Source organism: Gossypium hirsutum, chromosome A10, assembly GCF_007990345.1.
Source record: "Gossypium hirsutum isolate 1008001.06 chromosome A10, Gossypium_hirsutum_v2.1, whole genome shotgun sequence".
In the NCBI taxonomy this organism is placed as follows: Eukaryota; Viridiplantae; Streptophyta; class Magnoliopsida; order Malvales; family Malvaceae; genus Gossypium; species Gossypium hirsutum.
This window is the reverse complement of record NC_053433.1, coordinates 106,183,645-106,204,880: the sequence shown is the minus strand read 5'-3', so window position 1 is coordinate 106,204,880 and position 21,236 is coordinate 106,183,645. Positions and strand designations below refer to the sequence as shown.

Here is a 21,236-nt window from a genome sequence, read left to right as displayed (position 1 = left end):
AAATATTAAATAATATTTAAAAATTGAAATTAACCTTTACCATTTTCATTTGTTTGATGGAGATATGTTTATGATCGAGACGAATTAATTCCTAGGCTATTGCTAACACGATCAAATATCTTTGAATTTATAAAAAAAATAATACTAATTTAGAAAAAAAATTAAAGGAAATAATTAATTAAGAGAACTTTGAGAAATTTAGGAAAAAATTTGAGAGCTTTTTTGAGAATTTTGGAGGAAATGTTTGTGTGAAAAAAATAGGAGGGAGTTTTTATAGTTTTTTTTTAACCATTGGACCCCCCAACAGTCAAAATTTTAAATAATCGTTAGCAATACGAGTTAAAACGCGTCCTTAAGGGAGTGTTTTGTCACGTTAGCAAAGCACGTCCACGTCAGCACGTTTTATGCTGACATGGTAAAACGCCTCCTTAGGGACGCATCTTAACCCATATTTCTCCTTAAAGTGCTCCTACATGAATGCGTTTTAGTATTTTCAACCCATTCCGATAAATAATAAAAAAGTAGACTATTTTCGTAAATAAAGTAATAAATGAGCTTTTATTGGTAAAATGGTCCTTTCCGCAATTATATAACAATTTCAATTTGAAAAATAGGATTTTTGGTATTAAACCTACGTAAAACCAAAAGAATATGAATTTTCTTTTATCTTATATGGCCTTTTTTAGAATAAAAAAAATTGTTTTCTATTTTCAGTTTAACTTGCATAAAGCAAAAAGACAGTAATAAACCAAAGATGGTGGGTAGTACTCCGAGTCTTCATTTTCATATTTCTGAAATGCTGTCTCGACACCTATGTCCGACACTTATCCAGACATAAGTATAAATGACATAATCCTCCAAAACCCCTACAAATACAGGATATCTTGAAAGGTTTAGACATCACACAATTCAAGTTCGAGTAACATAAATGAAAACACATTAAAAGTGCAGTCAGACACCAGATGTCTTCTAATTTAAGAAGGAAAAATAAGTTGACACAAAGTAAGCACTTCTGAGTGTACATCTCTAATATTTTGTTTTTATGCAAATGCTTCTGCATTTAAGTTAAAATTTCCGATTGAAACCTTGGGACTTCACTTGTTTTGTGCAAGCCACTTACAAAAACCATTCTCTAAAGCATCTTTCATCCATTCATGCCTGCAACTCTGAAGCGCTTTCGGTATTGTCAGCCAATTTCTCGTCCGGGTGCTCTGCTCTGGCCATGAATTTAGTTCCTCCTTCACGAACAACGCAAACATTGCTGCTTTACATAAGCCTTCCGGACTGAATTCATCTTGATGACTTTTACTCTTAAAATGATAAAACCCTATGAAGTCCTATATCCGATGAGAAAAATTAGTCCACTATTAACTTAGTATACATGCAATAATCTTATAAATAATAAATCCACTTCGAATTTGTGCAATTCTGATCAGCCAATGGCAATTAGATAACTAAATCAAAATCTTGACACTAATGCGTTGGGAGATTTTTAAATGAGTTGGATATACATGAGTATATTTAATTTTTTCTAAAGTTCTCACGTATTTGGAGAGTCATATCCCACACCATGTTCGAATATACATCAAACACAGGTACTTAAAGAAAAATGAATAGAGAGTGCAACACATTTGAGAACCGCTCAATTCAATAGGATAAAGCAATGCTATGAAATGAAGAGAAAAATCATGTCATAAACCTCATCTATTGAGACTACAAAACAATCTACTTGCATTTGCAGTTGCAAGCTGACGCAGTGTGAATGCAGTTAATCTTACTCAAAAAAGTTGATGACAATATCTGTGTTCTTTTTTTTTTTTTCCTTCACAAGACTCGAAGCCAAGACTTAAAGGGCATCAAGCTTCTTGCAACTCAACCCAACAAACGGTGATTATGACAATATCAATCTATGTTACTAGGGCTTCGGTGCGAGTGTGAGATACCAGTATGTTTAATTTTTTCCAAGTTTTTCTATGTATTTCCAGGTCCCTTGAAGGGTAAAATCTCCATAATCATGTCCCAATATGCATCAAGTATGGGTGTTAGGTCCGAGTACTTCAAGAAAAACTGGGGCAACAAAAACATCAACTATACTAATGACATAATGAATAATATGTAGAGATATCTGCTAAAAACTTCAAAACAATAAGAAACGATCTAATATTAGAAAATATGTTAACATGAAAGAAAACAACATAAAATGCATAATTAAAAGCAAGGAAGAAAAATTTCACCATTAAATCCCCTCGGACTCCCGCCTCTTCAATAGCTTCCCTCACTGCAGCCTCCTCGACCGTTTCATCATTCTCCCAACCTCCCTAAAATCAAAGAGCAAAAATTCCATAACAAAATGTTACTCAAGAAATCCTCTTTTCTTCAAAATATTGATAACGAGAAAGCATGGTAACCAAACAACAGTTAATTTTGACTCCATTTAGGTCAAATATTTTCCGTCTGCAGTTGTCATATTCTTTAATGGCGAGAATAATATAGAACCATGTTACTCAGACTTAAATGTGAGGGTCAAATACGGGATATGCATCCGAAAGAGGTATTTTAAATGTGGTCTTTAGAAGGTTATATGCCCATACCCATGCCCTAAAATATATCCGAGTGGATGTCAGATATGCATATTTCAAGAAAAATTATTGGAAAAGCATCTTAAAATTTAGCTAGGCCTAAGTATTTAGTATTCTAAACTCTAGTTCTATTTTCATCTCAATGATCTCAAACAGTGATTATTATTAACAGGTATGTCTTCGAATATTAATAGCAAGAGAAAACATCCAGTATGGAGAAAAAAACACGAAGTAAAAGATATTGTGAGACTTGCATTTCGGACTCTATCGTCAAATGAACCTTCATATTCAAATATGAATGATGATTATTTCAAGCAATTTTATAGCAGATTTAGTTATGCTCCTCAATTGTTGAGTTTGTAACTATTCTTAAACTCCCATCCACGTGAATAACAAAATTATCAAAGACAAGTTTATTCATTCAAACCTTAACTCTACTACAAGGAACTCTTGTCCATAGACAGCATTACGAACTTTTTCATGAGATTGCATGATCTAATTCAGTAAAATCATATCAGAACCAGAACATCGTTTATTCCTCAACGATTTTCATGAAATATTTAACTCCTATGTAACTCTGACATATTCATTTCCCTGAAGTATATGTGTTCAACACCCATTTCTGACACATACTCGGACATCGGTATGAAGACATGATCCGCTACGGACCAACAAATACATGAAAATCTTAAAATAAAATTGATCATACCCATGTCTGATACATACAAGTCTGAGTAACATAGTTACCTCTCAGCAAATAAATTGTAGTCTAAACTTAAATGCAACATGTCAATCCAATAAAATAGGAAAATATCATAACTACTTACTACCCAATTATTAGACTACCACAGTGCCCTCCCATCATCCAAGAAACAAGTGCAAAGCTCACTTATTCTGATTTGTCGTATGCCCTATATTGCTCCAAATATCTCATTTTTCTTAAGTACCAGTGTCTGATGCCTTTACGGATATGATATAGGGATATAATCCTCCAAAGATCCTCCAAATACATGAAAGCTTGAAAAAATTGAACATACCAGTGCCAAACACATTTATATCCGACACTCGCACTAAAGTTGGAGTAACATAATTATTTTCAACATACTAAGTACACGTAACATAATTATTTTCAAAATACTAAGTACACCAGCTACTTTGTCTTAAATTTTAATAGGAAATTTGAAAGTCAGACACTAGATTATTTAGCTAAAAACTGCAAGAAACAAGAGATAGGAATTAAAGACTACTGGTGAGTAATCCAAAATGCAATTAAATATTACCTGACATTGCAACATAACTAAGGTTGGATACATGCGTTTTTATGAAACTTTTTTATGTTTTATCTATACCAAAAGTAATGTATATATGGGGAAAAATAAATGCAACCATATTCTGCGGGGTATGGACTTATGCAGGTTGGGAATGGTAGGGAAGAACAGGGAAAGAATGAAGTATTAAACTGTATGCCTGAACAAAAGGCTAGTTTGTACCTTTGGAAATAAAAGACCTGGTCCACTAGTTGAGTTAATCATCAGTACCTCGACCACCTTTCCAAATTTTACATCATCTGCCTCATTTGTACTTCTATACCTAAATGGGATACATCTGTCAAGAGAGAAGAGCAAATTTAGCACATCAACATCAACTGCGAATAGAATTTTTACAAAACTTCAAAACTGACACCAAGTGTCCCGTAAGTCCAAAAAGTCTATGTCATTACATTCAGAATGAAACAATTCAATTTCAATCCAAAATAACAAGCAACAAGGGAAAAAGAAGAGAACAGATTGAAGACCTAACATTCTCCCAACATGGTATGTATAAAAATACGGTCATAGTTTGCCGTCAGACGGTAGAAAAAAGGCCAAAAATAGAGAGGAGCCCAATTCAATAACATCTTCCTCATTAATATGCATTTGTATTTGAAGCTCACATCCGAGTCCAAATAACAAATTGAAGGATGTCCTATAACCAAGACAAATTTTTTATTTAGTTCCACCAATTAAGTCAGCATAACTTCAACTGTTAATCATAACTATATGGATTAAGCTGCTTGATCAACCAGTAATAAAGGATAAGTTAGGAAATTTCTAAGATCGTTCATAATCTTCCCTAGTTTTTCTTTGTTTGCCTGCCAAGGAAACAGAATCTATCACCATCATACCATATTATTAAAACAATAACCACTACTATTCAACACAATAAATTTTCCAAGGTCTCACAATCTCCTTTTGTCATATGTCATATCCACCAGAAGTCACTCTCAAGGCCATGTTGATATGCTAAGTCCGTTCCACCTCATGAGTCATTCATGAAATTTTGATATTCCAAGATTACCTCCAAGAGAAAATATCATTTCTTAAGCCAGTGTCACATTTTCCAAACACTTCAACTACCAATTATACTGAAATCTACAAAGAATTATCCTAGAATATTAGTTCCAAAAGCTCATAAGGCAATGTGGAGAAGAAAATTCTACAAATATCGTTCACTTCATCACTGAGAACATGTACCCTCCTTCCAAAGCAATAATCTTATCCATTAAGCAGATATTATTGACATTTCTCATAGAAACAAACAAACAAAAATTAGACACAAACAAAATCCACCAACTAATCCCAAACTTTTGAACTAAAGTAAAACAAAAACAGTAACACCCACTTGCAATTTTCATGTCAAGAATGTAATAAAACATTTCAGAATTAAAATGTGCACTTTTATGCCATTGAAAACAAAACATAATCAATTTATACACACCAAAGTAATATATCCATTTTCTATGGTCATGCCAAGAATGAAAAAAAAATCCATAGAACCTCAAAATGAACCAATCCTAAAAACAAAAACAGGAAGTACCCATTTTCAATCTTCATCTAAAAAATGTAATAAACAACAATTCGAACCTTAAATGAACTATCTCAACACACACCAAAAGAAAAGAAAAACGAACAAACCCTCATCTAAGAATGTAGTGAATCATTCGAACTGTAAAACTACTCATATCTAAACAAACAGATAGATAATATACCAAAAATTAAAAGCCATTTGATATTCCTGTAAACAATGTCCTTAATAAAAATCCACTCCAACCTTCAAATAACCTATTAAAAAACTGCATATACCAATGCACATATACAAGATACACACCAAAAACAAAATACACACATCTGCCAACACAATCCCAGAGACGATACAAACCATTCAAAAATTAAAATGCACCATTAGAATTCAAAAACACCAAAAATAAAACAAACCCATTCTCCAGATTCTTTTAAAAAGGAATATTCTAATTGATCGATCAAAATAAATAAATAACTCAAACCCGATGCTCTAATAAACATTCCAATAACAGAAACAACACCATTCAAAAAGATAAAAAGAACCAAAAATTGATCAATCAAAATTCTCAAAAGCCACATGCAAACATATCTTCCACATCTACATTACACAGTTTAAGCAACTAATCATAACAAAAAACATACCCAGCGACAAGGCGAAAACCAGCCTCGTACCTTTGCTGAAGACGACCCGTACGGGCCACCAAATCCGACATAATATTATGAAAAAATCACAATTTCCTTTTTTTCTTCTTTGTAAATCTCAAATCCTCCTAATTTCAACAAAAGCGATCATGGTTGGTGTTTTTTTTGTTTCTTTTTGGGGGGTTTACAAAAAATGCTCAGGCTTGTACCGGATTATGGTTCATCCATTGCTGCTGGCATCGGAATTGATGGTGATGATCAATGCTAGAAAACATCATTTAATGGTTGTGATTTTCTTGTCTTTTTATGTTAAAACTTGGGGGCGTTCAAAAGTAAAAAAAAATTCGTAATCAATGCGAAATTTCTTTTTCAGTTTTTTGGGAGGAAAGAAAGAAAAAGAAGGAAACTAAGAAACTAAAGAGAGAGAGAAAAGGAAAGCGCTAAGAACGGATCGAGCGGTGGAGTGGTCAAAAACCATGTGAGCTGAGCTGGTTATTATGTGGCTGGATAAATTACAATATGCATCACCTAAATCAAAATATTTACTTTATGCTACCTTTTCAGTAAGTAATTATCAAAATCGGATGTTGCATTTGCTTTTCTATCCTTCAATCCAAGAATTATCAAGTAAGTGGTTGTTTTTGTATTTGAGTATAGTAATTTTTTAAATCAATTATCAAAATAAGTATCATTAAAAATATTTTCTTAAAATATATTTTTAAATACACATCAAATTTATGAGTGTCAAGTTTATTATATGATAAAATCATCACAATACATGTCTTATTTATAAAAAGAAAAATACTATAAATTACGGTGTTCAAGACCTCAATATTATCGAATTCAGGTTACTCAACTTTAACTAGGATATTTATTTAGCAATTAGTACAACCAATTCATTTAATATTAGAACTCAACATTTGTGAGTGTAATGGCGAAGTCAGATAATTATTGTAATGAAGATCGAAATTAGATTATATATTCTTAAGATAGTAAAAATATAATTTCATCATTTTAATAATTTATATTTTTATAATTTTAAAAGATTAAATCAAATTTTTATTATTTTTAGAGGATTAAAGTAAAATTTTACCATTACTAAAATTATAGTGTTCAATAATACCAATTAGTATAACCAATTCATTTAACCTTAGAACTCAACATCTATGAGAGCAGTGGTGAAGCCAAATAATTTTTTAAACAGAATTAAATTATATATTTTTATTGTCATAAAAATATAATGTTATCATTTTAATATTTTATATCTTTTTAATTTTTAAAAAATTAAATAAAATTTTATCATTTTTAGGACTAAAATACAAATTTATATTTACTAATTTAAAATTTTATAAATAAAAAAAATTAAATTAAAAATTTATCATTTTAAAGACGTACTAGGTGAGTGTTAAGTTAATAAAAAATACTACACCCCTTTCTCTTCTATTCCCACAAAATATCAAACATTCAAACTCTCCTAATTTTCCCAAAAATTACCATTTTCTACTTTTTCAGGAAAAAAGATCGTTTAAAGGTTTGAAGAAGTAATTTTACCATGCTGTCAATATGGGGATACCTATAAGTTTCCTCTTAAGTCTTCTCTATCAGAGATTCCTTTGATATTGGGGATACTATTTGATAGGACATTGTATTGCATTGATGTTGAGTTCAGGCTATTTAACATCACATCTTATGATTGGTGAGTTTAGCAACTTCCAAACCCTATAAATATCTCACAACGCCTCATTTCGTTTCTCAATTACATCTAATGGTTATCATTTACAGCTTAAGAAAATAAGTAAATTGTTGTCAGTGCTTTGAAATAGTTGTCAAGTGAAAAAAGAAGTACAAAACAAAAGGTTTTGAGTTTTCTTCTTCTTCAATGCATGTAGATACTTGATGCCACCAACTCGCTCTTTTTAGGATTTACGCGCCTAAGGATTTGCGGCTTTCTCCTAATGCGAGAGCACTTTACAAAAGTTGCCCACTTATGCGAAAAGTCATGTCCAGTGGCTTAGGCAGATAAGTCATGGGTATCAATTTAGGCGGGTGCACATGGCAGCTGAGACCATCAAAAGTCACTAGATAGTAATGTGTTAGCGACTAGGGAAATGGTTTAAAGCTTTTCAGGCACATACGCTTTAGGGTTTGTGATTATGGTGGCATTGATGACCCTAGACATACACAAAAATAGTTATGTTTGCCAGTCAAATCAATCGATAGGGTGTATCATCTCTGTGAAACTAGCAAAACTGGTAATGTTTTCAGAATTGGACTGGACCAGCTAGTATACCCGGTAATCAATCCGTAAACCGAACGGATTGGTCGGATTAAAAACCGATCAATAAACCAATCCAATGATAAATAATAAAAAATCGGTCAAAACGCTTTTAAACCATGAACCGGTAAAAATGGGTCAAATCGTTTTTTGCATTTGACACACAGAAAATAATAAAAAAATAACTTGAAAAAAAAAGCCAAAAGGTTGCTGCCTTCTTGTTGCTCCACTGCCGTCGGCAACTAATTGCTACCTTCTTGTTGCCGCCGGCCACCCACCATATTCAATCAAAGAACAATAATGACAACTCAATGGGGTTGGCTTTGAGCTTGGGTGATTCGATATTCCACCAAGCGATTTTCGTTTCTAGAGAAAAACCCAATGGATTTGAGTTGTAAGATGAAAAAGTTCAGATAATAGGAAAAAAGTTGGAAAATAGAAAAGAGAGATGAAAAGATGTTAAGCGGCTAGGGAAAATAAAAATGATGAGACTAGGGTTTTGTCAAATTTTTTTGCTATGGGCCTAACATAGCTGGGCCTTACTAGTAATTTTGCTCCACTAAAAGTTTGGTCCAAGTTGTATTTTAAATTAGGTTTTTTAAGTATTATTTTAATATTTATATTATTTTTTATTATTAAACAGTAAACTGGTCAGATTACAAGTTGAACCAAAAATCGGTGGTCTAATCGATTTGATCACTAAATTGGCCAAACTAGTGGCCTAATCGGAAACCAAACTAGTGATTTTTTTTCAATTTACGTAATGTTATTAACTAATTAATTATCTTATTATCATGTAATGTGATATAAATTATACTATTCTAAAAAAAATTTCTTGAATTTGATGCCTTATATAAATGTGCTATTAATAAAATTTTAGTACTCATTATTTCTTCCATTTTTTATCTATCCAAACCTTATACTTTAAACCAAATGAATTGAAGAAATGAAGTAAAATTTTAATCCGTTAACTATAATTAAAATTAATGAAAATAAGTTTGATTTAAAATTAAAATACACAATTTATCATGGTTGTTTAAATAGAATCAGGTTAGTTGGTTGGACTAAGAACTAATTAAGATATTGGCCTAGAGAGAGGCATCTAACTGGTTGACTTAAGAATCAGTATAAGACCAATTAAATTAAGCTAAAAATAATTGGTTGAATCAATTGAACCCTTTTTTTTAATATTTTATTTTATAAATTTTTAGTGATTTATTTAATCGAATTGGTCAGATTGGCGAGCTGATGGCCTAACCGGTTTGACCACTGGTCCGATTTTGATAACCTTGCAATTTACATTCATTATATATACCTTAATCTATAAAAGCATAAAAAAATAGCAAATCTATTAACAAACCCTAAAATATTAACATACATCTGTTGGATTTGATGCCCTAAGTGTAATATTTTCATCTTTGTATACTTGTATTTTTCGAACAACTTGGTTTAATAAAATACTCATTGATCATAATAATATTCTTTGTATAATGTCTTTAACGGTTTTTGCACAAAAAGAAAAATAGAATCAAATATTGGCTCACAAGTTATCTAGCGTTTAACTAATATTAAGCGATATTATGTGGTCGGACTATAATATAGAAAAACAACTTGTATTAGTAGATGAACCTAAGCATGTCCTTAGTCTAATAAGAAATGAGCAAACTGATTGAAAAACTAATATGTTGTCTATCAATTCCAATTGGGGAGATGCTTTGTCTTGAGCATTGGAGCGGATGACTCTTAAAGATATAGACATAGATGTGACTCACTGGGCTGGCAATACATCGACAAGACCCGAGCAGAATAGATCCCGGATTTGTTTATGGATTATTTGCTTTTGACTTTCAAAGTATGACATACCTAAATCTTAAGTGGATGATTGCCTATGTATGCGTGACTCATATACTTTGATGTAAATAAAAGCCCAAGTTCAAATAGATAAGGAACCGAAAGCTGATGTGTTAGGTATATGATTTCTGCAAGTAGATAGCATCATTCTCAACACTAGAATTCATAACCCAACTAATGGGTAAATGATATCCTCTCATTGGAATTACATGATAAATGAAAAGTAAGCATGGTCACGGGTTGTTTGCCTTTGTGATAAATGACTTAATTACTATTTGATAGTAATTGACTTTTTATGAAGGGAGATGTAATGGTTACCATAAGATAAAATGGGATCATGTTGAGAGAACGGATTTATCCTAAAGAGATTAAAGATAACCTATGAGGGTAACACACTTATGACTAGGTCACTAGACGAGCACTGATTAAATAGCTTTTGTAATTGTATGTATTTAGAGAGAGCTCGATCACAATACTATAATGGAATGACTTCATGACTAAATGAGTTTATAATTAATAGGCGAAAATCTTGAACTTAATTATAAATAATTTGAGCCCTAATTACAAATGTTCAATTGGTCCTTATTGAAAATAATTAAATCGTTTCTTGTTCAATGTTTGAGTCTTACTAAAATTAATTAAATCGTTTCTTGGTCTATGTTTGGTTTGTATTACTTAAGCTCACACTCGACGCAATTCGAGGTATGAGGATAAAGGATAAGGTTGTTCCGTTGAAAGCAGGGAACGATACATATTCGTCTCGCACAAAGCAAATGTACTTTTCGAGAAAATTTTATTACTATAGATTTCACAAACTAGTTTAGTTTTCAAAATTTTAAATTTTCGCTGTGATTGAAAATCATTTTCTGAATCGGATTTTTCCAACAATATTAGATTTAATTGAAGTAATAAAAAGATTAAAAGATATATATATTATTTGTGGGTGCATTAGATCTTCAACCATGATTTGGGCAAAACCAAGATTGACCTCCAGTTCTTTAAAAGTGAAGCCTCCGTTAGGTTTAGCAAGTATGAGAGTCAGGGCATTTTTAGCAATAATGCCTCGCCCTCTTCCTCGACCTTGACCATGTTTCTCAGCTTCAATAGCTTTGCGTATGCCTCAACCTCTACCACAAGGTTGTCGATTGCTCCCTCCTTTGGCCTAGCTTGCTTTGGTAGGTTGGCTGTAACATCCCGATTTTGGGCCTAGTCGGAACAGTGGTTTCGGGACCACAAATCCGACGAATAAAATTTTAATTTTATTATATTTTAATGGTTTGCGATTTCACGAAATAATTTCGTAAAAAAATTCATTCGAAAATTTCGACGTTTGGGCACTCAATTTGGTCAAAAGGACTAAATTGTAAAAAGTGCAAAAGTTAAGTTCTACATGTTAGAGGTGTCTAATTGTTATGAAATTTTAAATGGGAGGTCCTTAAATGGTAATTAGACCATTAGTTAATTGTTGGACAAAAATAGACATGAAATGGGTGTAATAAAATAGTTTTAAGTTAGGGGCATTTTGGTAAACTAATAATTAAAAGAATTAAAAAGGGAAAATAAGCCAAATTAGCTATCATCTTCTTCATTCAACCATTTCTACCAGCAGCAGCCATGGTTAGGGTTTTTTCAAACTCCCAAGCTCGGTTGTAAGTGATCCCTAGCCCTGTTTTTAAAGTTCTTTATATTTTTGAAATTCCGGTAACTTGATTAAGCTTATTCTAGCAATAGTTTAACCTAGGGTTTATATTTGGAAAAATACCCATAGGTGAAATGTGTTTATTTTGATGTTTTATGGTAGAATATGAAGCTTGAAATTGTGTTAAACAAATTTTGCTACGGGATTTTACGTGAAAACGACATAATCGGTAAAAATACCTAATGTTCATAAGCAGGGGCGAAGCAAGAAAATTTTTTTAGGGGGGCCGGATGAAATTTTAATTTTTTATAGTTTATATTTTTATAATTTGTAAAGGATTAAATTGAATTTTTATAATTTTAGGGGGGCCAAAGTGTAATTTTACCTTTACTAATTTAAAATTTTTAAAAATTTTCAAGGGCCTAAAATGAAATTTTCCATTTTAGGGGGGGTCGGGGCTATGCCAGTCCCCCTGGCTACGCCCCTGTTCATAAGTACATGTTAGAGTGTGAATTTGATGTTGCTACAGAAGGGAAAAATGATCAGCATGTCATAGAACATAATAAAAATAGGATGAAGTTTGATTTACGAGCCTAGGGGCAAAAATGTAATTTTGACAAAGTTTAGGGGCAAAATTGTAATTTTTTCAAAATATGATTTTGGGTCAATTTGAATAATGCGAGTCCTAATCAGGCTATATTTGTAATGATAGAGTAAGGAAAATTGAAATTCGGGTTAAAATCGGGAAAATACCAAGTTGTGGACTAAAATGGTAAATTACCGTTTCTGGATTTGAGGTAAGTTTGTGTGATTTAATAAGCCTATTATTCATGTTATTATTGTTATACATGAAATATATATTGCTATGATTGCATTGAATATAATATTTTAAATGAAATGAGTAAGTTTGTATTTCTATAAACTAAATTTAATATGTATTTGTTTTGATAATTATCTAAAGCACATGATAAATGAAAATGAAGACAAGTGTTATTATTATTGTATGAATATTAATTTGAAATGTACATTGACTATTATTTAAAAAGTGAAACGTAATTGAATACCCTATTAACAATATCGGGTTAGTCGGATATAATTGGCACGCCATAGGATTGAAAGTGTTCAGGGATATTTCAACTTTGTGTCGATGAGACACTATAAGTGTCAGCTACTGTTACTGTTCCGGATTCGTTCCGAAGAGGTACTCTATACCTTACTGTTACTATTCTGGATTTGTTCCGATGAGGTACTCCGTGTACCGTTACTGTTACCAATACAGTGTATTCTGGCTTCGGCTGATGAAACACTGTATGCTATCCCGGTGTGTGGGTTGGATCTGTGTATCAGTCCAGGTCCGAGTCATGTTAATAGGGGTAAATAAAGGTACTGAATTATTGACCGTTGTTGAATAATCGATGGATACTGAAAAATATTGACTGATATTAGGCTTGGAATATAATGGATTAATGAATGAAATGTGATAGTTGAATGATATTTACAAGAAATGAACTAATAGCTCTTGTCATGATAGACTCGATTATGTATATATGATACTAATATGATGCATATGATTGTCATGTTTGAATGAGCAGTTATGCTAAGAGATAGCACAGGTAAATACTCGAAACCCATGAACATGTATTTAACATGTGAAATCAAATGGACTTGTGATGAGAATGCAAAAGAATGAAGCTTATGAGAATAATTTTTATGACAATCTTATGGTGATTATGATTTTATAGCACTGGAACAGTTTGGACAGTCGCAGTAGTCCAACTTTAAAAATACATTAAAAATTATGGAAATTGAATTAAAAACTAAATAAAATATGGAATTAAAACTTGTCGAGTGTAGTTTCTCATAAAAGACACAATATAAGCAAAATATTTCTATATTATGAGATATTTAAATGTTTGTGAGACAGAGTCAGAATGATTTCAGAAATCCCTGTTCTGAGTTAGGAAAAACATTAGAAATTGTACAAAAATAATTATGAGTCATAATTTATATGAATAGAATCCTTAATGAGTCTAGTTTCAAGGAAAATTAACAAAACTAAATTTGGAGTTTCGTAGCTCCAGATATAAATGCTTTAGTAACTGTAACTCAATAAAATAGCTTAACCTGAACGTGTGTAATTGTACAATTATAGTGTTTTATCTTGAAAGGCATGTTAGTAATTGCTTATTAATTTCATATGGACTTACTAAGCGTAAAGCTTACCCCTCCTCTCCATTTCTTTAGTATTGGTAGGTCAGCTTGGGGTTGGAGATTGTCGGAGGCAGAATCACACTATCAGGCTATCACTTTTGGGAGAATTAATTCAAATATTTGAAATATCGAGTGAGTGGCATGTATAGGAAGTTAGTTTCATGTCATGTATTATTATTATGATTTGGCCAAATGTATTGGCCTACATCGAGCTATTGTATATGGCCATGAGATGTGACCTTTATTCATTATGGTTTGTAAGTTTAATTTTTCATGTCATGTTTTATGTTTTTGATGTGATGATGTAGTTAGGCTTGGTAAATAGCCTATTTCTTGCCACACGGGCGTGTGTCTCAGTCGTGTGACTTCATTTGTATCATAGCCAAATCGGTAGTGAGCTCTACGGGCTGATGACACTGACGTGTGTCATGGCCGTGTTTAAAAGTCAGTGTTGCACAGGAGTTGAGGACACGGGCATGTCCCAAGCCGCACGGGCATGTTAAATTAGCCACACGGGTGTGTGGTACTATCCAAAAGAAGAAAATTTAAAATTTCTCGAAAAATTTCTTAAGCTTTCGATCGAATCCCGATTTGCTTTAATTACACTTGTAAACTACTGTGGACCCATTAAAGTTATATTTAGATGGATAATATTGCATTTATACTTGTTTATGTGCAAATGTACTGTAATGACTGGTAATACTCTATAATCTTGTTCTGGTAACGGGACGGGGTTAGGGGTGTTACATTGGCCTTATGCTTCCATTTTCCTATTTGATGTATAGAAGCCTATTTCATCATATAAAGATTTGGTTTACCGTTGGCCTTAAATCATTCCACACAAGTCAATGATATTGTAAAATTACCATCCTTGATCAATGCAGCTTGGGGGCTATGCTAAAGATGATTAGCTCAATGTAAGACTTGTTTGGCATGTTTAATAGCCTATTTATTCTCTAACCCTAAATGCAAATCCACTACATGATGGTCATCCATGTTCTTTGGATATGTCAAAATTTCTTGAAACGTCCTGAATTGTCATATAACCCAATTAGGCTAATGCCACTCAATGCAAGAGAGGCATATAAGAGACATGCACAAGTTAAAAACATGACTCTATGCACACCATTCCATCGACAACATGGAAATAATTTTTGTTACTTAGTACAACATCCATAAAATTTTCAAAAATAATAAAAATGCATTTAATTTAAATTAAATTATACGATGATATTAATTATAGTAAATGGAACACCCCTCATCAGTATTCAATGCTAGAATAGGGTTTCGGAGCATTACCGGACTTATAACACAATTACACATACATTTACTCATACATTTCCAAATTTCATTCAAATATCAATCAACACATTCATATCGTCCCTAATACGAGCCTACGAGGCCCTAAACATGCATTAGGAGTGATTCAGGACTAAACCGAAAACTTTGGAAATTCTTAGAACACTTAGAAAATTTTCTCAAAAACAGGGGACACACGCCCGTGTGGCCCTGCTGTGTGTCTCACACGGCCAACAGACACGCCCGTGTCACAGGCCATGTGGACATTCGAAATGGAAGCACATGATTGTGTCCTAGCCTATGTCTGACCCCGTGTAACTCTCTAACTTGGGTCACACAGCCAAAACACATGCCAGTATGGCTAGCTCGTGTGCCCTACAAATGGCCATACACGTCCGTGTGCCAGGCTGTGTGCTAGGACGTGTCAAACTTGTAGGGTATACTGACTTATGCCGCACGGCCAAGTCACACGCCTATGTGTGAGGCCGTGTGGAGCATATTGACTTGATTTTAATTTCAACACTAGGAGGCACACAACTATGTACATAACTCTCTGTCACACACGACTAAGACAGACGCCCGTGTCTCTGCCTATGTGGATAAAAATAGGCTATTTACCAAGCCAATTTGCCACCTAAACTTGTGCACACCTACATCAAATTCAAAGGCACCAATACATAGCATATATGATCATTTAAACCAACCATTTCAAACATAATTCATACATATTCTATACTCCCATTCTCCATACACAAAAATCACAAAATATGCCATACCATTTATACCTAATTCACATACACAATTTAACTTGCTAGACACTTCCAAACATGCATCATTAAGCATCAAACTCACAAGCATATAACTACTATAATATCAACCAATTGGCCTCCACAATCTTTATAATTCACAAGCATCATATACTTATCCATGAACTCACAACACAAGCCATATATTTACATATGTATACATGATTCAAACATGCCGAAACAAGCCAACTTATATGGAAATATACAAAACTAAACTTAGAACATTTACAAGCCAGCTTAATTGGCTACATTCATTACCAACACATAACCAAAGTGACCAAAGTCCCTATACATGCAATATACTCAAAACATAAGCTCAATAGTACCAAAATGATAGTAGGATAGTGTGACGAAGCCTCCAACGATTCCCGAATCCGAGCTAGCTGGATTTCACTATAAAACACAAAAAAATTAAACAAAGTAAGCTTTATAGCTTAGTAAGCTCGTATGAAATAAACTCAAACTAATCATAAATATACAAATCATCAATTTGAACATATCAACATGTGATTCATGATAACTAACAAACCGTTCACATATTTAATCATATGTTTATATGTACACTTCACACTTTCTTCGATTTAAAGCTTATACAGTTCATGTACATACCTATACCATCTCGTATCAATCTCATACTCAACCACGTCTTTCATTTACCAGTTGAACCATTTAGAATACTATCAGATACTCGGGAAACTCGCACTGAAGTGCCACATATATAACCAATGCTATCTCAATCTCATATAACATATATGCTCGTTCTTGAGCTATCAACGAGCCTGCTCACAAAAGTTATGGGTCAAGACGAAGTTACACGGTGCTGTTTACACAAGCTGTCAAGTAACCGTAACACATGCCAATATACTCAGCCACCAAAAGGACATACAGGACCAGCACCCGGATCCCATAATCACATAAATTCCCTAATGACATATCATTAGTATCCTATCTATTCCTAAGGTTCAACCGGGATTTCCAATGCCGAATCATTGTCAAATCATTGTCGAATATGTCCGTAGTCTCGTATTAACAATTCATATAATATCAAAGCATTTAAAACATAATTATAACAATGCTTATTACATATGAACTTACCTCGGATATAAAAACAACGAAACGAGTCGATTAGTCGAGAACTTTGTTTTCCCTTGATCTAGATCCGAGTTTCACCTTTCTTGATTTATATGTAATCAAAATTAACTTATTTAATCATTTATCTATTCAATTTAGTCCAAAAATTCACTTTAAGGCATTTTTACACAATTTCCCCTAATGTTTCACATATTTTACAATTTAGTCCTTGTTTCATGAAATCACAAATTCATGAAATTCAATACCAACCCATGCTAGCAGAATTACCATTATGGCCCTAGAAGCCCATATTTTTCATTTATTTTACATTTTGACCATAAATTTTCAACATTTTTCAATTTAATCCCTAATTTGCATTTTCACTAAAAATCACTTTATAAAACTTGTATAATTCATAACAAACATTCATAATCTATCATCAAATATAAAAAAACACATGTATTAATTAATGAAATCATTAAAATCTTTAACAGTTTTAGAAAATAGTCCTTGGGCTAGCTAGACCTTGTCACAACGATCCCAAAAACGTAGAAATTATTAAAAACAGGACAAAATTGAACTTACATGCATGGAAATTAATTTGGCCGAATGTCAAGCTTCCATGGAGATTTCTATCTTTAATTTATTTCCAATTAGAAAAGATGATACATTATTCTTTTGTTTTAATTTACTTATTAACCAATTTACTAATTAACCTTTATTAATATTCACTGAAATCACTTAATATAAGTCCATAAATGTCCACTAACATTTATAATGGTCTAATTACCACTTAAGGACATTAAATTTAAGGTTCCATAGCTATTAAACACCTTTAGCTAATAGAACTCAAATTTTACACTTTACGCGATTTAGTCCTTTTTATCAAATTAACCACTCAATTGATAAAATTTCTTAACGAAATTTTCACACAAACATATTATCATGATGTAGACATTAAAATAATAATAAAATAATTATTTCAACTTCATATTTGTGGTCCCGAAACCAATGTTCAGATTTGACTAAAAACGGGATGTTACAACTCTCCCCCTCAGGGATTGCCATCCCTGAAAATCCTATCAGTGAATAGGTTAGGGTATTGTTTTCTCATAGCTTCCTCGGGTTCCCACATAACCTTTTTGACACTGTGTCATTGCCACAAAACTTTTACTAAAGCTATGTGTTTATTTCTTAACTGTTTAACCTTTCGAGCTAAAATTCGGATCGGTTCTTCATTGTATGTCATATCGCGTCGAATCTTAATATCTAACGGAGAAATTATATGTGATGGATCTGATCTATATCGTCGCAACATAGATACATGAAATACATTATGGATCTTTTCTAATTCTGACGGTAAAGCTAGTCGATAAACCACTGGACCTATTCTTTCAATAATTTCATACGGCCCGATAAATCGCGGGCTCAGCTTGCCTTTGCGACCAAATCTAAGGATTTTCTTCCACGGAGATATTTTAGAAATACTTTATCACCTATTTGAAATTCAATATCTTTACGTTTCAAATCCGCGTACGATTTCTGTCGATCTGAAGTTGCTTTCAAACTGTCGCGAATTACTTTCACTTTTTCTTCAGTCTCTCGAATCAAATCAACCCCGTGAATCTTTTTCTCACTCAGCTCGGTCCAGTACAACAGAATTCGGCATTTGTGGCCATATAAAGCTTCGTACGGTGCTATCTTTATACTCGATTGAAAGCTGTTGTTATACACAAATTCAACCAATGGCAAAAATCTTTCCCAGTTACCTTCGAACTCTAAAACACAACATCGTAGCATATCTTTGAGAATCTGTATTACTCTCTCAGACTGGCCATCAGTTTGCGGATGAAATATTGTACTAAAGTTCAACTTTGTACCAAGAGCTTCTTGCAACTTCTTCCAAAATCGTGATATAAACCTTGGATTTCTACCCGAAATAATCGAAACTGGCACCCCGTGCAATCTACCAATTTCAGATATGTACAATTCAGCCAATTTGTCAAGTGAATAGTCTGTACGTACCAGAATGAAATGTGCTGATTTCATCAGTCGATCTACGACAACCCAGATAGTATCATTCTTTTTCAGAGACAGGGGCAATATACGAAATCCATCGTAACTCTATCCCATTTCCATTCTGGTATCATCATAGGCTGTGGTAATCCTGAAGGCACTTGATGTTCGGCTTTGACTTGTTGACAAACTAAACATTTCGATACAAATTCTGAAATGTCTCGTTTCATACCCGACCACCAATACAATTGTTTCAAATCATTGTACATTTTCGTACTCCCCGGGTGAACAGATAAATAACCACTGTGTGCTTCGTGCAAAATTTTCTGACTGAGCTCAGAATTCTTTGGTACACAAATTCTACCTCGGAGCATTAAACAATCATCGAATTCGATTTGAAAGTCAGAATCACTAGTCAACTCACATAGCACTTTTTGGCTTGCAATTCATTATCATATTTCTGAGCTTCGCAAATTTGTTGAAGAAATACCGATTTAGCTTTTAACTCTACTAGAATCAAACCATCATCAAACAACATTAGTCTTGTATTCATCGTTCTCAAAGAAAACAAGGATTTTCTACTCAAAGCATCTTTCTAGGTCATTAAATACTTTAAACTTTTGTGATAAGTAAAAATATGACATCACCATACAAATAATGTCGCCAAATTTTCAAAGCGAAAACAATTGCAACAAAATATAAGTCGTGCGTCAGATAATTCTTTTCATGTGGCTTTAACTGTCTGAAGGCATAGGCTATAACTTTTCCTTCTTGCATTAAAATGCAACCCAAACCATTCAATGATGTTTCGTTGTATATCAAAAACTCTTTACCCGATTCAGGTTGAACTAAAACTGGTGCCTCAGTTAACAATACTTTCAACTGATCAAAACTTTGTTGACATTTCTCTTACCACTCGAATTTTACATCTTTCTGTAGCAATCTGGTCATTGGTGTAGCAATCATTGAAAATCCCTTAACAAAGTGTCGATAATAACTAACTAACCCAAGAAAACTTCTAACTTCGGATACATTTCTCGGTGGTTTCTAGTCAACAACTGCAGAAATCTTACTCAGATCAACTCTTATACCTTCCGCTGAAACAATGTGACCCAAAAATCCGACTTCTCTGAGCCAAAACTCACATTTACTGAATTTAGCATAGAGTTGCTTATCTCTTAAGGTTTGTTGCACAATCCTCAAATGCTCGGCATTTCAGACTCATCTCGTGAATAGATTAAAATGTCGTCACTGAACACAACAACGAATTTGTCTAGATACAGTCTAAAAATTCGATTCATCAAATCCATAAATACTGCAGGAGCATTAGTCAATTCGAAAGGCATAACAAGAAATTCATAATATTTGTACCTCATTCTGAATGTAGTTTTCGGTACATCCAAATCTTTCACTCGTAGCTGATAATATCTAGACCTCAAATCAATCTTCGAAAACACTGTTTCCTCTTTCTACTGATCAAACAAATCATCTATTCTTGGCAACGGATACTTGTTCTTTTTTGTAACTTTGTTGAACAATCTATAGTCAATACACATTCTCATTGACCCGCCTTTCTTCTTTACAAACAACACTAGCGCACCCTAGGGTGAAAAACTAGGTCGTGCAAAACCTCTACATGTTAATTCTTACAACTGAGCTTTCAACTCTTTCAATTCTATTGGAGCCATTCTGTACGGAGCTATCAATATCAGTGAAGTTCTCGGTACTAATTCAATAGCAAATTCAACCTCTCTGATTGGTGGCAACCCTGGTAATTTTTCAGGAAAAACATCCGGATATTCACAAACAACTGGTACTGATTCAATCTTCGATTCAGACACTTTTGTATCTAAAACATAAGCAAGATAAGGTTCACAACCTTTTCTTACACATTTTTGAGTCACAACCTTTTCTCGCACATTTCTGAGCTGACATAGATGAAATCACTACAAGCAATTCACTCGATTCATCTGATTCAATTCGAAGAATTTCACTGTTCTGACATTG

At 33.1% G+C, this 21,236-nt stretch overlaps 1 protein-coding gene across 2 annotated transcripts; it reads right to left on the bottom strand.

Moving 5' to 3' along the window:
• Positions 1–755: 755 nt before the first annotated feature.
• Positions 756–6,567, bottom strand: LOC107896361 (nudix hydrolase 16, mitochondrial). 2 transcript variants are annotated; one of them, XM_016821514.2, is made up of 4 exons: positions 6,062–6,567; positions 4,070–4,184; positions 2,235–2,318; positions 756–1,337 (listed from the first exon to the last, which is right to left on the bottom strand). In XM_016821514.2, exons 1-4 carry the CDS (start codon positions 6,130–6,132, stop codon positions 1,095–1,097), a joined length of 513 nt encoding a protein of 170 aa, XP_016677003.1. In that variant the 5' UTR covers positions 6,133–6,567; the 3' UTR covers positions 756–1,094. The 2 variants fall into 2 exon arrangements, with proteins under 2 accessions (XP_016677003.1, XP_016677004.1); XM_016821515.2 differs by having other exon boundaries at positions 6,092–6,534.
• Between the last annotated feature and the right edge of the window lie 14,669 nt (positions 6,568–21,236).

Bases quoted from the DNA above. Each gene is read 5' to 3' on its own strand.
- LOC107896361 (XM_016821514.2), bottom strand. From the start codon at position 6,132: ATGTCGGATTTGGTGGCCCGTACGGGTCGTCTTCAGCAAAGGTACGAG. The intron at 2,319-4,069 runs GTACAAACTAGC...CTTTGATTTTAG, and splicing joins CAGGTCTTTTATTTCCAAAG to GGAGGTTGGGAGAATGATGA. The intron at 1,338-2,234 runs GTGAAATTTTTC...CATCGGATATAG, and splicing joins GAGTCCGAGGGGATTTAATG to GACTTCATAGGGTTTTATCA.